The 17790-nt window shown below is 42.2% G+C and overlaps 1 protein-coding gene across 2 annotated transcripts in view; it reads left to right on the top strand.

The window, feature by feature from the left end:
• Window positions 1–17790, top strand: part of AMBRA1 (autophagy and beclin 1 regulator 1) — a 128516-nt gene that overhangs the window by 5571 nt on the left and 105155 nt on the right. The window contains exons 2-8 of one of the 2 annotated variants that reach the window (XM_017808090.1): window positions 4819–5074; window positions 5328–5386; window positions 6099–6282; window positions 6991–7163; window positions 7950–8016; window positions 8587–8733; window positions 9892–10046. In XM_017808090.1, coding sequence (XP_017663579.1) covers window positions 4940–5074; window positions 5328–5386; window positions 6099–6282; window positions 6991–7163; window positions 7950–8016; window positions 8587–8733; window positions 9892–10046 — 920 coding nt within the window. In that variant the 5' untranslated portion in view covers window positions 4819–4939. Of the gene's footprint in view, window positions 1–4818; window positions 5075–5327; window positions 5387–6098; window positions 6283–6990; window positions 7164–7949; window positions 8017–8586; window positions 10047–17790 lie in introns of both variants that reach the window. The other variant, XM_017808081.1, reaches the window with a different exon arrangement.

Genomic DNA, 17790 nt, shown 5'->3' with positions numbered 1-17790 from the left:
GTAGCATGTCTTGTGACTGCAGCCTTCATTGGGATCACTGGGAAGATAAAACATTTGGGCTTAGTGCTGCATGCCCTGTTTTCATGCCTGTTTCGTGATCTCCTGATCATTCTTGGAGAACCCAGCCACATGTACAATAGCAGGAATGCTAAATTATTGCTAATATTTATTAAATTACTAGAATGTATTAAATACATTCTAAATAAACAGTTCTCTTGAATATATTGCTGGTGTTCCAAGCCTGAGATGCTGCAGTTTATAATTTGGAATAGTTGCAATGGCACACTCCATTGTTAGTGCTGGACACTTCACTTACAGACATTTTGAAAACAGAAGTAACTGGCTTACAAGATAGGAAGGCCCTTGGCCAGAGCAGGGATAGTTCACAGTACTAATAATCTGTTTCCTCTTCTGTTCTAGAGACAAGTTTGCTTGTAGTTTTGCAGGACAGTGACATGCCTCATTGTTCACTACATGTTTGTTTTTTTTGTTCTGTTTTGTTGTGTTTTTTCCCCCCCGTGTGTTCTTTTAATACAAAGTATACAATATGCATTGGCCCATAAGCTGTGTGGATCATATCCATTTTACAGTCAATGTGTTCTGGAAGTCTTAAAACTCAATAAAGGGACTCCGAGACAGAAACTACCAGCACATGCTTTCTTTCCTCTGCCTTTTCTAGGGAGGCTTATACATGTGTTCTCTCTGTGGATTCCAGATTGCGAAGTCAGTGACAACTTTTATATTTCACTTAATGTTGTCTCTTTCTTCATCAGTCACTTGAGATCTTTGGGCAGCAGAATTGTCTGAAATTATTTGGAGATTTCTATCTTCTGGACAGATTTTCCTTTATAAATAGCTTTTACTGTTTGCAGCTTTATTTTTGTTTTTTTTTTTAAACACTGATAGAGCTGTTTACACTGATTCTGTACACACACATTAGGAAAGGCTTTTAGTATTGGGCTCAGCATGCAACCACAATGTCCTTTGGAGTGGTAATAGATTTGAAAACTGAAGGCCACATGGAATAACTTTTTTCCCCAATGGAGAATTGAATAACATGAAATAGATAGTATTCAGATATTATTCTTTGTATCAAAGCCAACTGTGCTCCCAGCATGGAGGTACCAGAATTGGCACGAAGTTAGTTACACCAGAGATGGGGAAGGGGCATGTTAAGAGATGGGACCATAATCTCTGTGAAGTGCTGAAGTTTCTAACTGGAACGGTAAACCATTCATAATGCATAAAATATCTTGACATCCTTTCTATATGGCAATTTGAATGTGCTTCTTTTTATTTCTCTTCTCTCCCTACCTTTTTGTCACTGTTTTCAGGGGGTCCTGTACCAGCATGAAGTTTTACCAGTTTGCTGCTTTGCTTTGGTTTTCTAGAGGTTCAATGTCATAAAAGTGGCAATAACAAGTGAGCTTGTATCACTCTAATGCTGGGAATCCTTCAGGCTCTGTACCAGAACAGCTGGTACAGAGCAAGTAAAAGGCTTGGGGTTGGGCTCTGTAATGCTCTTTCCAAAACTGTAAACAGCCCAGCATGTTGTCCTGAAATGCCCTGAAGGGAGAAAACTGTTAAGGAAAGAAAGCTGCCAATTATATAAAAATTTCTTGAGTCTCCACTTTCAGAATTTCTTTGGTGCCCTGGACCACATCCAGGGCATCAGCTAATCTTGCAGTTGTTGGACTCCACTTTTGGTCATCCTAATTAAACCAACCAAAACTGCTTCTGCCACCTGCCCTCCCCCCAAAAAAAGAAAAAAAAACACCAAAGAAACAAAACAAAAAAGCCAAAAAGCCCACAAAACCAAAAACAACCCCCCAAAAAAACCAACAAGAAGAATACCAATCCCTGTTTAGGTAGTCAGCTGTTTATCAGTTGTGATAGCGTGGGTATTTGTAATAGAAGCTGTTACTGAATTAGTCCACCACTTGCCCGAACAGGTTTGATCCAGTGAGCTGTAAGTTTTCTTTATGCTGAGGCCCAAGAAGCATTTTCAAACCCACTGCATTTAATTTAAACTTTGTTAGTCAGATGGCTAATGAGTTGCTATAAATATGGTTGGTACTTCAATAGTTTATCTGCTAATGGTATTTAATAACATGCTGTCATTGTTTGACTTATATTTGAGGAAAATGTTTGGAGTTGGTTCAAGCTAATTCAGGCAGGATAAAGCTTGGTCCCCAAAGGAGTCCAGGGTCACACTTAAGTCCCAGCATCATTCAAGGATACATTCAGTGTTTTCTGAAGAGATCGCAGCTTTTAAAAATGTTGAACAGCTTAGCAGGGTACTGTGAAGGCATTTGAATTCAGTTTTCTTTTGCTTACTTTTCAAATGGGATAAAGACATGAGTCAGAAAAAGCTGAAAAAATGAAGGACAGTCCCTGAGGAAAAAACATCAAGGTCAAACACTCAGGAAGCTCACGTGTTAAATGTTTGTTATAGCCAAATTAGTTGAATAAATTAGGACACATACACAGAAATTTAGATAAACTGTCTTAGGGTATGTACTTGATTTTATATAGTGGTGGAGATCTATCAGTAAGGTGAAACTAGAGGTTCACTGACTGCAGTTGTAGGTGTTATCTGTCCCTTTATTTTATAATATGTAAACTTGCCTACCCATGGCATAAATAAACATAAAGTTATTTGTTAAACCTCTTGATTTCCTTGTTGCTATTGTACTTGAGGGAACATTGGCTCTTCTGAAAGGGCTGAAATGTTGCTAGGTTGTCAGAGTTTGTCCTTTCTCAGGGGTAATTGCATTATCTCACTTGTAAATTATCAGGATCTCTAAGTTTTTTGGCCTTTAAAGCTACTGAAAGGCTGTTCCAAAGCTTAATGTTTTAGATTTCTTCAAACTTCCAGCTTATTCCAGCTGCAGGTTTGGTCTTCCATTGATGTCCTGTTTCTATGTTTATTCTTGGGTCATTGTAGCCATTATTCCTTGTATACACCCGTATAGAATATTCAGCTACTTTTACTAGACAAAACTAGACTTACAGTTTCCCCCTGCAAAATAGGCTTTTTGTTGCCTGTATTGTTCTGAGCTATCCTTCTCCTCCATGCTGCTTACTATCTGAATCCAGTAATTTCTGAACATGGGTGACTGGGGCTGTTTGCAGAATCTCAACTGGGATTTATTAGCATTTGGTGAAAAAAGATTTTTGGGTTAGGGATTTCTGTATTATATTGTGGTTTTGGATGTATCTATTCCAGTTATCCTTGTTCTAGCTTTTTTGGATCTGGGCTTTTTTAATCTGTACAGTTGTTTTTAGGCGTTTGCTTGCAGCATGGCATCTTGACTTTTTATGTTGCTTTCCAGTAAGACTTTTATTTTGTAGAATAATTCCTACCTAACATTTGGCTGACTTTCACAGATTCTCAAAAGAAGGCTTATTTTACACTGTAGAGTTCAGCTTCTCTAAAATACACGATCCCCATGCTGTTTACATTAAGCATCAGGGAATTTTCAACTAGCTTGAATTTCATTGTGGAGAATTTCTTTTCTAGGAAAATGGATGCCTTTACTTGTTCATTGCTCCAGTACTCTTTATTGTACTTTTGCAAATGAAAACTGGTCTGCTTTATTAGAACTCATTTTCCTGTGTTATCTCTTCAGACAGCTCCTCCCTGTAAGCAGCAGCTGTCTTAATCTGTTCAGGGTGGTTTTTATTTAGGGACAGTGAGAGGAAAGAAAGGTTTGCTAATGACCATTCTGTCATTTAACAGTTCATCTCTTGTGTACATGAACCTTTTTTCCCTGTATGTGTTTTTTGCTTTTTTAAGTTGCTACTTTCTTTTTCTTCTCTGTTGAATATTGATTGTTTTGTTCAATGTAACATGAACCGAGGAGGATTTGTCTTCAGATCTTTATGTTCTAGAGATAGCAGAGTAGTATGCATGCTCTGCTGGGATCAAATGGTAATAGCATTGCAGCAAAGTTTCTTAGTTTACCTAATCAAAGAAACTTTTCTGGAGAGCTTTTGTGGCAAACTCCAATGCACAACACCACTCAAAAGCTGTGTAACTCGGTTGCTATTAGAGTCACTGTATTTAGTTCTTTCAAAGAATTAATTTTCTTTTTCTAGACAATGTGTATTAATGCTTTCCTTTGCAGCTCAAAGTGTATCAAAAGCATTAGTCTTTGCCATTGTGCATTACTTGGGTGAACTGTTGTTCTAAGAGCAATGTAGATCAAAAGATGATGTGCAGACAGGTGGAATGAATAATCTTGATAGAGTTGGCCAAGATGCTGCTGCAGTGTAAGGTTTGGTCCAATATATGATTGGTTTTGTATGTTTTAAGCTATTGTGATGGAGTTGGAAGTATTTTGGACTTGGGATCTATCAGTCATCTGACCTTTATGGTGATAATAATTACTGTTATTGAAATTTGAATTATTCCCTGGAGACTCCTCTGTCATATTGTCAATTTTGTAGTACTGTTTCTCTAGCTATCAGTCACAGCTCCCAGACAGGACCTAAATCTTCAAGGTGTAATCTTTTCTTCTTTATTATATACAGCAAGAGATGAAGGGAAGGGAAAAAGTTTCAAGGCCAAGTTTTAATTCCCTTTAGGTGTGGTGTGCCTAGGGCATGTGTACAAGGAAAGAGACGGATACTTTCCAAGTAGTCTTTGGCTGCAGAAATGTCAAAGCTGGGTCTGTATTATGGAAACAGGTAGCAAAGGCTGTGGGAGAGGACATATTTTTCTCTTAAATCTATTACTTTGGGATTCAAAGCTCTTACTTCATCTGGGTGATCAAGGTAAAAGCTGCCTTCCTTATCTGTGTCTTATCTCTCTAGGTTTCCATGAAGATAAACAACTGAAATGTGGATAGCCTATTTGTAGCTTGGTGGTAGTTGTCATCTGGAACCTGCTGGTGTCTCCTCCGAGTAGCTGGTGTAGTGTTGGCAGCCGAGAGCCATGAAGGTTGTCCCGGAGAAGAATGCTGTCCGCATCCTGTGGGGTAGGGAGCGGGGTACCCAAGCCTTGGGTGCTCAGCGGCTTCTGCAGGAGTTGGTGGAGGATAAAACTCGATGGATGAAATGGGAGGGCAAGGTAAGGTTGTGGGATAGATCTGCATAGCTTCATCTTGGAGTGGGGGAAGGGAGGCAGGGATTTGAAATAAATTGTCTTGTGATCGTACATTTCATGTGTTACGCTTGATATGCTCTCTGGCTCTGTTCAGTTCCTGCAGTGATGTGATACTAGATATGTTCCTGCAGCGGGTTCCCCCTGCTGTCTTTGTGGCTTACAGTCAAGTATGATCATATGACTCTTGCAACACTTCCTGCTTTGTTGGCTTTTTCAGAAAGTTGAGTTACCAGACAGTCCACGCTCCACCTTCTTGCTGGCGTTTAGTCCAGACAGGTAATTAACTCCTAGTTCGTTCCCTGTTTCAGCAGTCTCCCTACACTTACAAAAGTGATGGAGGCTTGTGCCCATTGAGTTGTCCAGTCCCGAACAGCTGAGTGAAACTTCTGGTTCCTGACGTGCATGGATGGAATGTGCGCACCTTCCTAATCTCACAGCTTCGAGCATAGTTGGTGTTTAATTTCTGAGGTACCCAGGTGATACGAAGTTCTAATGTGCAGCCACCGTGGGATTTCATAAGAAACTAGAGGGAGTAAAAAAATTTTTAATACAACATGCTCAAGTTATGTGGCACACTCACTGGGATATCTAGGAATAAAGAACAGAGCAGAATGATGCGTGTATTGAAAGCAGAAATGGAGGTGGGGTCCCTCATAACATCACTTGATTTGACAGTGGTTGAGATGGTATGGAGAATTGGGAATATTTATTTGCCCCAAATTGTCACTCGGGAGTTCCTTCTGAGCTGCATGTTCACTCTGACGTTCAAGGTCAAGTTTGTGCTTGCAGATTCAGATGAGATCATATTTGCATGGACCCTGAAATCTGGCTACAGGAAGCTTTGTGGCCACTGGTGAAACAGTAGCCTCTTACCTTTTGAGCTCTGTGAGGGAGAGTTGCTGGGTTAGGTGTGAACAGACCCTAATCGTGATCTGATTTTGCTGTACTTTCCTCATGCTAATGTTTGTCCTACCTTCTGCATTCCCAGGACCCTAATGGCTTCCACACATGTGAACCACAACATCTACATCACAGAGGTGAAAACGGGCAAGTGTGTTCATTCCTTGGTTGGACATCGCCGCACTCCCTGGTGTGTCACCTTCCATCCCACCATCCCGGGCCTCATTGCTTCTGGATGCCTAGATGGGGAGGTTAGAATTTGGGATTTACATGTAAGTCTTTCCTGAAACGTATGTTCCTTTGCTATTTGATGAGTAGTGACTGTTTTTATCTGAGTTTGTTTTCCAAATGTTACCTGGTAATAGAGCTCCGAGGAGCTTTACTGGGACCTGTCTCTTAAAACATAGAGCAGACCATAGCCATCCTCTTCTGTCTAGAGAGGAAGTGACAGATTCTTCATTCAGTCCTGCCAGTTAGGTCATGCTTCTGCAGGAGTTGGTGAAGGATAAAACTCGATGAAGTAAACTGTGCCTGTTTAGTTTATTAGAGTGGTACAGGTAGTGCTGGAGAACTTTATGCGAGGTGCCTGTTTAGCTTATGGGAAAGACATGCCATTTGTCATTCCACTGAGCATATCTGAACTGTGCAGTAGAGAAGCTGCTGCTCTGCCAGTTCTACCTAGTCTGGTGATTGGCACAGAGACAAAACACATATACTTTTATCTGGTTGCTCTAAAATGAAGCATTTTTACAGGCTGCTTGAGACGCCCTTACCTACAAAAATACATCTGTGGTCATTGTTGCAAGTAGCATTACATTCTAGACATGGCACATGACCTTGTATGGGAACAGCTGTTGTTGCCAGGAAAGCATGTCACTTCCAATACTCTAGGCAGTCTTATAGTTCTGGCACATACGTGCAAATTTAATGATTGCAAACTTTGTGGTAAACTGCTGGTGGTTCTTGATTCCTCACTCTAGGGTGGAAGTGAGAGCTGGTTCACGGATAGCAACAATGCCATTGCATCACTTGCTTTTCATCCTACGGCTCAGCTCTTGCTGATTGCTACTGCCAATGAGATACATTTCTGGGACTGGAGTCGTCGGGAGCCTTTTGCAGTGGTGAAAACAGCCAGTGAAATGGAGCGGGTCAGGTGAGTTCCTGTTCCTGGGTGAAGAGAACACTTGTATGTGAAAAAGTCAGATCTGGGGAATGCGGGGCATTCCTCTGGGATGCTGCACCCTCTGCACCGAGACAGTGGAGGGAAGTGTTCCTTGCAGCTCCTTAACTCAGCTGATAGAAAAGCAGTTCTGTGAGCAGGAAGAAAAGCAATTGGAAGTAATAGATCAGCTTGGTTGGTTGTATTTATAATAGGACATGTGTCCAGTAAATGCCCAGAATCTACTGCACATTGATTTGTAAGCTTAGTAATTAAACTTGTCAGTCATAAGGATGAGAGAAACCAGAAGGTGCTGGAAGAGAGTGCTGAGCTATTACTTAGGTGCACTTGTAGAGAAAACTGCATTGCTGGAAACTTGATGCCTTCTTTTGATCCATTTAAAATAAGACAATGATGTGACATTCAAGGCAAGTTAATCTCTCCCTTTGTACCAAATTCCATTTTATAATATAAATATGCATATTCCTTTAAATTTTCTGGTTATTTCAATTGATACAGCAGTACTTACTTCCACCTTTTAACTTGTCTATAGTGTTGCTGTGGACTGTAAAATAGCTGCAATCTTCAGCTAGATCAGTACGTTTTGTTCTTCTTAGTGCATAAACTTTTTGACGTCTTTCATAAGAGAATGATGATAATGTAGCAATGTTCTCATTGCAAATATTTCCTGTGGGGTTTTCTTCCTTGCTGTGTCCAACTTCCTGTGTCAATGTGGAATGTGAACTGATGATTGATACTCTGGCACTGCTTTTGTTTTAGGCTGGTACGGTTTGATCCCTTGGGACACTACTTGCTCACAGCAATTGTTAACCCTTCTAACCAGCAGGTAAGGGGAATGTCAGTACCTGTATTGACCGGTTAATTACAAGATGCTCTGCTTTAACCTTGGTCTGTTTCTAAGCAGCCTTGTGCTTTTCTGAAAACCTGAAGTCCTCCTAAGCCGAGTTCTGTCTCACCTTAACTGGTCACAGCAATGTTCTTGTGCTATGTGCAAGGCTAATAAAGTGCTTTCCAAAATATGTTTGTTTTACCCTCACTGTCTGATTAGTGGTGAGACAGATGTCGTGATGGTCCTGCTCTTTCAGTTTTGTTGTGACATTCTTTGTGGATTTGAAGTTATTTGAAATATTAATAATCCTCCCCTCAGCTGCTGATTCTTCTGTTTATATGAACAGTGTGTTGTCAAAGCTCACTGGGCTCACTGGGAAAAGGTTGTCTGTATCCATAGAATGAGCTTGGAAGTCGTCTCAAGTGGTTTCCTGCAAGTCAAGGGCTTTAGAAAGGGGCTTATCACATCCTTTCATCTGTCTGGGGTGGTAGCTGACTTTTGGCTGTTTATTTGGAGGTATAGGATTTTGCCTTAAGGTGATTGAACTTTGATTGTTTCCTTCTGCAGAGCGATGAGGAAGTGGAAATCTCCGTGGACAGCACAGAGATGCCTCATTATCGTCAGCGCGCTATCCTTCCATCTCAGCCTGTGAGGCGCACACCCCTCCTCCACAACTTCCTGCATATGTTGTCCTCCCGCTCCTCTGGCATACAGGTGGGAGAGCAAAACAGTGTTCAAGACTCTGCTACCCCATCCCCTCCACCGCCTCCACCACCACCACCTCCGCCTCCAGCCAGTGAGAACACAAGGGCATCTGTCTATAACAGGCTCCGGGAGCGAGTCAGCTATCCCACAGCAGAGTGCTGCCAGCACCTGGGGATGTTGTGCCTTTGCAGCCGATGCTCTAGTGCAAGACTTCCTTCTTCTCTCTTCCCACACCAGGAAAATGCACCCTCCACGTCTTCTGGGGCCACTGGCACTTCCTTCTCCTCTGTGCAGACAGAGCCTTATCAACCCCCAGAGCAGGCATCTGTAGCGCAGGAAGAGCAGGGGATACTTAACAGGCCCTCTGCTTTCAGCACAGTTCAGAGCAGCACTGCTGGCAACACCCTGCGCAACCTTAGCCTGGGCCCCACACGGCGGTCCCTCAGCGGGCCCTTGGCAGGCCACCAGTCCCGGTACCAACAGTCTGCGAGAGAGATGGCTTCAGGCTTAGGTGGGTCTGACTGGTCCAGGACAGTGCTGAACATGAGCTCTCGGTCTGAGCTGGAAGCCATGCCTCCCCCTAGGACCAGTGCCTCCTCTGTGAGCTTACTGTCGGTGCTCAGACAGCAGGAGGGAGGTTCCCAGGCATCAGTCTATACCTCTGCAACAGAAGGGAGGGGCTTTCTGACCCCAGGGGCTGAGGTGAACAGTGGTAGTAGTGCTGGCCCGAGCAATCCAGCCAGCATCCGTAATGAGATCCATTGTGATTTGAGGCGATTCTTCCTGGAATATGACCGGCTTCAGGAGTTAGATCAGGGGATTGGTGGGGAGCCCAGCCAGTCGCAACAGGCTCAAGAAATGCTCAACAACAACATTGAGCCTGATCGACCGGGTCCCTCCCATCAGCAGACTCCACACAGCAGTGAAAACAATTCCAATTTGTCCCGGGGTCACCTGAACCGCTGTCGTGCTTGTCATAACCTGCTGACCTTTAACAATGACACGCTGCGCTGGGAAAGAAGCACGCCTAGCTACACACCAGGGCAGGTCCAAAGCACATTTGAGGGTGTGCCTCCAAATACCAGCCAGGTGCAGCCTGCAGAGAGAACCGAGGGCAGAGCTCCTGCCTCTAGCAGACTGCAGCTGGGCAGCTCTTCCACCCCGCAGGAGGAGAGGACCGTGGGAGTGGTCTTTAACCAGGAGACGGGGCACTGGGAAAGAGTTTACAGCCAGTCGGCTTCAAGCAGACCTGGGAATGTATCACAGGAGGCCTTAAACCAGGAAATGCCTGAGGAAAGCTCAGAGGAGGATTCACTCAGGAGGTAAGATATATGGTTGCCCTTCCTCCTCTATTTTTTCTTAAACCTTTTCCGTCTAGTCTGAGTTTTTTCAGTATTTTCAGAGTTAAAAATCTTTTCTCATGTGGCTGTGCGCTATTCATGTAGAGGAAAATAGAGACATCGATGTTTGTCTTTTATAGCTGCTGTTGTCATGCTGCAGGTGGGTTCTGAAGATTAGGACAGAGACTGGACCTCTAAATGATAGTACAGACAGGCAAAAGGGCAGGCTCTTGCAGCAGAGCTCTGGGTGAACTGTGCTCCTGGTGTTTCCCAGACACTGCAGAAGGGTGGGAACACAGGACATATTATGCTGTCCTTTGTGCCCCATACCACACGTGGAGAATCTGCCCAGGATTGGCATGGAAAATTGGATATGAGTAGTGAGAATTGCTTTCTTGAGTGCTTTGTCTTGTTGAGGTTGTAGTTGTTAAGTTGAAAGGGTTAAGAATAAATTTCTTGATGTTGCCAGTAGGGCAGAAGAAGTCAAAGCTCTGTGTCAGTGGTTTAGGCATGTACCCAAATGTGACTGTTTGGTCAAACCTCTGCAGACTGTTTGCCCTTGATAAAAGAGGTAAGTTTTGAAAGTGGCTTATGTTGACCTGGTGTGGTTGGGGATGTGCTGATCACTGAAAATTTTAGGCTTTGCTGTATTCTTCTTTTAAGAAGGTGATTCTTATTTTGGAAAGATATTTCTCTTCTACTTCAGATATATTACAAGAAACAGGACAAGCTAAACTGAACTTGCATCAGGAAGGACCTGTACACGTTGTGTTAAGTGTCTTCACTGGCTTGTATGGATGATTCGGCTACAGTGGTACTTTGGATAGGGTTTACTGGGTTTCACTTTCACATCTCTGTCAAGTGATTTGTGCTCTCACGAGAGGAAAGGTCCAATCTTGCTGTTTCTCGGAAATAGATGCTTTGAGCTGTAGGAAAGCAAAATTTCCAGGTTGGATGCAGATGTAACTGACCAAGATGACTTTTTGCACAGGAGTGCTTGAGCAAAAGGAATTCTTTCCTTCTTCCTGCAGATAAGCTGATTATACTCTGGCTGGAACACTGGCTGCCTTTCTTGTTGCTGTAGTTGCATAGCAAATAAACGGTGGTGGTCATAAAATTATTCATATGCTTTCTAAATCCTTGTCCCAGTTTTTTTTTAATAGCCTATCATAATGAGAGTCTCAAGCTGATTATATGGTAACTACTTCTTTCTTGGGCCTGAATTTACCTACCATTAATTGAAGTCAGATGTCCTCTTGTCCCCTATTAAAGGGCAGAGAGGTGAGAAGGAGCTGACAAAAGTTAGCTTTAAAGTGGCACTTGAGTAAGTCTTGTATTATCTTTCTTTTGAAATAGTGGTACGTACTCATATCACTCTACCCTGTCTCTTGTTTTCTAGGATGAGTCAGAAATAACAGGGGCAAATAACCTTTTTGTTAATCAGGCAATTGGCACATATTTGGACAGTGAGATGTAGTGGGATCTGTAGATGTGATTTTTTTCTGAGATAACTGTATAATTTTTTGTTTGTTTTCACAGTCTCCTGCCTCTGTTATCAGACTTTTCTCAAGAGCAGGCATGGCAGGGCCTGCTTCCCTTCTGACTGAAGTAGGTTAAGTATAGGGTACTGAGGTAAGAAAGCTGGAAGCAGTAGGCAGCCTGGTATTAAATGCTCATCGTAATTTCCTTGAAGTAAAACTTCATTTCCTGTCTTGTTAAACAAATCATGTGGGCTTGGGGGCTTTATGAAATCTATTCCCTTAAAAAGAGCCTTGCATGTGCTGCTGGTGTACTTTTCTGCCATTCTCAAATTAGCTGGTTATATTTTTCCTTGTAGAACAATAACAAGTCAGCAAGCACCCAGTTATGTAAGTTTTGCATAGAGTGAACATCCTCACACCAAGCCTTCATGTCTCCCAGACCTAAGATGTGCTTTCACAGTGGAAGTGCTGGAACCATTCCTGCACAGCAGAGTCCAAAATGTCTGTTAACCTTTGCAGCTGGAGAAACATGCAAAGATGGTGGCTAAGGGTCATTAGATGTAAGCTGTGTAATGCTGAAAGTGCTGGGGAAATAGAAGAGGGGAGGATAAGCCTTCAAACCAGAGGGTACAAGTGATAACTGAATACACACTTTCAATCAATGTAATTTTGTGCCTGTTGACCTCAGGTTAATTCTTAGCGTTGGAGTCCAAGTTTTGCTTGTAACCTGTCTTAAAATTCTGTTCTTCTTTGTCTCTCCATTAGATGTCCTCATTGGGCAATTGAGCTCTATATTCAAAGGTCAGCTGGAAAACTTTAAATAAAAATTCTATCTGGAAACTCTGTATGTTCTCATTCTCCGTCCGTGGGCAGGATTTATTCCTTGACCTGGCCTTCCTGGCTGAGAAGTAGCTTACTGGGAAGACATTGCTATTGAGGGCCAATTAATTTAATAGGGTAGTTTAATGAAGGCTATTCTTTGCATTCTCTTGATGTAGCTATGTCAACTGGGTAGGGAGAGAATTCTGCTCTTTCTGATGGTACTGGACTAATTATTTTGGGCTAATCACAAAGGTATTAATAAGCATGTAGTGACATTACTCATGACTAACAGGTCTGGGTCTGGCACCTCTGTTAGGAGGAGCATGTCACTGGGGGCCTCAGCAGTACAGGAGTCCTATCACATTCATCTTGGCCTGAAAGCAGTGTGGGCATTGAGCTGTGTCCTTCTTGAAGTTATGCCAGTGAGGTATGAGTTTGGGGAAGGTTTACGATCTACATTAAGCAGAAGTTGGTGAGACTGAGCTTTAGCTTTTCTGAGGTTCTACAGCCAGGTCTCATTAATTCAAATCTAGAGGGTTTTCCCCTTTGGATGTCTTTGCCTCACTTCTAACATCAAAGTGAAAAGAACCTCAGAAATCCCTGAAGTTGTCATGTGAAATGTGCTGCATAAAATTGATGATAGAAACTGTTGGAAAGATGTAGATGAAGGGAAGATAACTGAGCAACAGATGATAGCTAGCTTAATTTTTCTATAACTTTCTGTTAATTAAAATATGTGTTGAGGAAGCATTGTGTTACTACTGTAATCTCAGTGAGGGAAAAGATTCTCTTAGGTACTTTAAGATGTTGCTGTGTGGGCCAGTTCAGGTTGATAATGAAAAGTTGGTCAGGGAATGAAAGAGGATTCTGTCAGCTAGCTTCTCTTTTGAGAGAAGCTAGTGCCATCTTCTTAAGAAAATGATATGTAGAATCCTAGTTCATCTATAGAATATATAGTTCATATATAAAATCCGAGTTCATCAGTTAATGATAGGTACAGTGCAATGCTGACTAATAAAATTGATCCAGATTTTTTCTCTTTGGTTATTTTAATATCACACAAGTGACATCTACTGAACTAGTGTGTTTTTTTCAGAAAAAAAAAAGAAAATAATTTGAGTTTAAATCTGCTGTTGTTTCTGAGTTCTGGCATGGCACCCCAAGCCGCAGTATTTCTGGAATGGATGCAAGGAGCAAGTGGTGACCGTGTATATAGCTACTGACACATCTCAAACCTTATTCTGTGAAACAATACCTATAAATGGGGAAAAGGAAGGGGAAAATTGTCCTCCATAGATGTCAGATTTAACTTCTCATACTATATGAACTGGACAATTTTGATATTGTTTACCTGTTTTTTTTGTCTAGAGATTAGAATGCATTATTGCAAGTGAAAGGTGCGTTCTGTCCTATTACCAGGCAGATTTGCATGAAACCCACATTTCAGAAGGAAACACTTATTATCTTTATTCTTCCATCAAGAAGCTTTGTCTGGCAATTATGTTAAACTTCTCTAACCACTCCACTGCACTCATTCCAGAGGTCAAATTCTGTAGACTGTGGTACTAGTAACTTCTGTGCCTGCATCTTATGAATGCATAATGTTTTCACCTTGCCTCACCTATTTAGTTTGACACACAAGATACACTACTGAAGCTATCTGAACATCTGAGAAGTCTTTTGAACTGTCCTGAGTAATGGTTTTGCCATGCATACAGGTAGAAAGGAGTGAGTGTATGTGAGGTGGGGGAGTTTTTGTCTGGGGACACTTGTATAAACTCCTTTGTTTTATTTGTGAGTATATAAAAGGCAGAGTCTACAGTGCTGTGCAAATAGTTGAGCTGCTGAAGTTGTACGGCTTACCAAAGGCATTGCTTTTCGGTGTGTTTTAGTATGTTGGATGCACTGTGCACAAGTGACAAGTGACGACCAGATTCTCTAGAACCATTTAACAGGGTCCAGGATCAAATTTCATTTTCTCAGCTCTTGTCTGAGGACTCTGATTCCTCCTGCCTGTGTTCTTGCTATGCGGTGAACCCAGTCTTTTTTCCTGAGTGAACATTGTGTTGCGCTCAGCCTGGATGAGAAAGCTACATACAGGATTGTAAATGTGATCCAGGTGTCAGTGCTGTATGTTACAAGCGAGTTTGGCTGTGCATTTAGAAAGTTTTAAATGCTCTATCTGTGGTTTCCACCTGTTAGCCGAATGTGGAGCTTTGTGCCCTGCTCTTGTCAGGCAGGTAGAGGCCTGTCATAACACCAGGTGCAGCAGAGTGAGAGCAGTGGTACTGCTCTCACCTGCCTTGGTAGTACAGTGACTCCAGCTCGTACCACATCTCTCTTCGGTCTTGATAGCCTTTCTGACAGCACATAGCTCTCCATACTTAGAGCGTGTATAAAAAGAAGCACCAGTCTGTTCCCCTTGGATTTTCTCAGAACTTCCATATTGCTTTGCTACCACAAGGGGGTAATGTTGCTTCTACTCCTTTCTCTCTCCTTTCAGAACCAGAAAGTTTCTGAGTTCTCGAGTAAAGGAAACAAGGTAGCTTCAGAACCCTCCCCACTCCTAAACTGCAACTTATCTCCTTTGTTACTATGCATTTTCAAGTTCTTCAGTGTTTGTGGAAAGGCGTGAATGTGGGGATCCAGAGGGGAAGTGGCTCTGATAGAGAATGCAGGCAAGAGAGGAGCTTAATCCTTTTGGCTTTTGTAAGAGTTTGAAAGAGAGAGATGTGGATTTGAGTTGAGACAGCTGTTTTATCTTTCTGATATGCAAATGCTCATGAGAAAGACCTTGGCAACTTTGTAGAATTCGTCTGGACTTTTTGCTTATTGCTTTCCAAGCCTGTAGCAAACCTTTCTTTGTAGTCTGCCTTCTCAAAGGTTTTGTTTTCATTTAAATGGTTGCTCATCCTCAGAAGACTTCCATAATGGAGCTTGTTTTCTGGAGGAATGCTTGGCAGATGTTGGCTGAAGTCTGGAGTGTCACCTTTTCCATGGGGCTGTGTTTGTTTTCCTCTTCAAGTATGTCTTGAGCTATTACCTGAATTTTGGAGCTTTTTCATAAGAAGACAGTGATTATGTTTGGAGGTGGTGGTTTGTTTTGGGGTGTGGTGGTTTTTTGCCTAATGAAAATAGGTATGGCTTTCTCACGACCTTGAGGGGATGCTTCTTCTCGTTCTAAATTATAGACACAGTACTGACTAGTGATCGAACTGGGATCAGTCTGTGGTTAAAGCAGATTGAGAGGGTATGAATACCCCCATTCCTGCCCAGCAGAGGCGAGTCCTGTATATGAAAGGAAGAGTACAGTCACTTTTGCAGCTTGTTCCTGAGTTTGTGCTGGAGCCTGAGCTTCTGATGTACAGCTCTGGTTGTTGATGTAAATGACCAAGCTGATCAGATCTCTGCATGTATTGACTTCTAGTAGCTTTCTCGCTGTGCAAGGCAGTGAGTGAAAGGGTGTATGTCACTCATATCCTTGCTTTAAAAACAAAACAATCAGAACACTTCCTTGCCCCCCCCACCACCGGTACAGAACTGCCTAGGAAGAGACAGTTCTGTGGCTGAAATTTACCATCAAAATACAAGAGGAATGTATTCACTTTACTTTTTGGGGAAAGGAAAGTAAAGCGGGAGGGAATTACCTTATCTGAAGCTACAAAATGTGGTTTGTGGTAGAGATAGAACACATAGCTAGTGTATTCTGTCTTTTGTTCTGTTCCTTATTTCACAAAATCCGTGTTGCTACTATTTTTTTCCTAATTGCTTAAAGCGGTTGGGGCTTGCTTATTCAAGTTGTATTTAATATATATTGTGGCAGTGGTGTTGAGTTCACTGAGAAAGGGAGACTTGAGCAGGAAAAGGGCATACCTGAGCTGTGGAGAAGAAAGGCAGCACTATCCAGTGCTGGCTGCTCAGGCCGCTCATCAGTGACAATGTGGACTCTGCCTAATCTAAATGGACCTACCCAACATCGTTTTCCTCACTCCTTAGGTTCAGGCCCATTACCTGTGGAAACTTTGCTAACATTGCGTCCTGGAATTTGTGGTTTGGTCTCAATGTTTTGTTTAACATTATGGTGTGTAGACCTTACCTGTGCTGTGGAAAGAAGGATTTTTTGACAAACCTTGTAGTCTCCATGTGTAATGTGATAGCTTTGAAAAAGTTTATGCTGTGCTGTTTTCAGGCTGGCTAAGAAATAATTACAAAGATGCTTGTTGCAATTCTTGAAAATTGTGGTGATAGAGATAAGTGATATCTTAGCAGCTAATAAGGAACAGTGGGGCAAACAGAAGTTATGAACGGATTTGCAAGCAGAGGCAAGAGGTTGGGAAGAGGTGCTTGAGGGGATATGGCCAAAACTGTGGGGTAGGGGAATGATTTCTGTAAATTATAGCCTGGACACATAGGAGTGAACAAAGACCTAATTTGTCAGTTGTGAACATGAAGTGAAGTCATAGTCTGAAGGTGACACGAGCATTTAGACATGATAATTAGCTGCGTTTATGGGTGAGAGGTGCAGACTGTGGACACACTTGGCAAGTATTCTTTGTTTGGCCTTTTCTAGAAATGGAAAATGCAAATTAGTTTTATCAGGAGACTAACCATAGCATGAACTGTAGGAGAGGCTGCCATGATATCTGAATGATCAGTTAATGCCTATGTAAGCTGTGAGGTTATTACTGCCACCCTTTCAGCTTTGTGATTTTTTTTTTTTTTTTTTTTTTTTTTTTTTTTTCTAGACTGAGCCTGCTGTCTCTGTGTGGGCAGGAAAAAATTTGTTTTACTGACGTCATAGAAGTTTGAGCTCTTGAATATGCTGCTAGTTACGTAGAAGAACAAGTGAAAGAAGTGCCTGTTTTCTTGCACAAATATTCCTCCCCCTGACTTTGCTGGTTTCCTGAATTAAGAATCATGTGAGGTTGCTAGAGCCCTTTTACTTATTCACTGAGAATTGGTGAGGGGGAAAAAAATAATGCCTTGTGCTTCCCTCTTGTAGTGGCTAATAGAGGTCTCACTCCCTGCTGTGGAGTTTCCCCCAGTGCTTTGGAAAGCTGGGCATGTATATGCAGTCTTCGCCAAACTTGCAGAGAGGCCTAAGCCACGTTTTCCTTTCTTAGCATGAATGTAAATTTACAGCAATGATTGTAGCACACCAAAAGAGACTCTTTTCCCCATGTTACTCTCACGGCAGCTTGATTGCAAACTAAGCAGGTATAGAAATAACTCTGCCTTCTTAAATACCTTTTATGGTGTTTCCCTTTTCGAACCACTGCCCTTCTGCATTTTTTCTTTTTTGTGGTCCAGGCCTAGTGATGAGGAATTAATCTATAAAAGAAGCAGATAAAGTTTTTTTCTCTGCAGTCTCAGGGACCTATTTCCCTACAAGAGTCTGTCTATGGGACTGTTCTTGGATTTCA

Source organism: Lepidothrix coronata, unplaced genomic scaffold, assembly GCF_001604755.1.
Source record: "Lepidothrix coronata isolate B3197 unplaced genomic scaffold, Lepidothrix_coronata-1.0 Scaffold1, whole genome shotgun sequence".
Lineage (NCBI taxonomy): Eukaryota > Metazoa > Chordata > Aves > Passeriformes > Pipridae > Lepidothrix > Lepidothrix coronata.
This window is presented reverse-complemented; position numbering and strand designations above follow the sequence as displayed.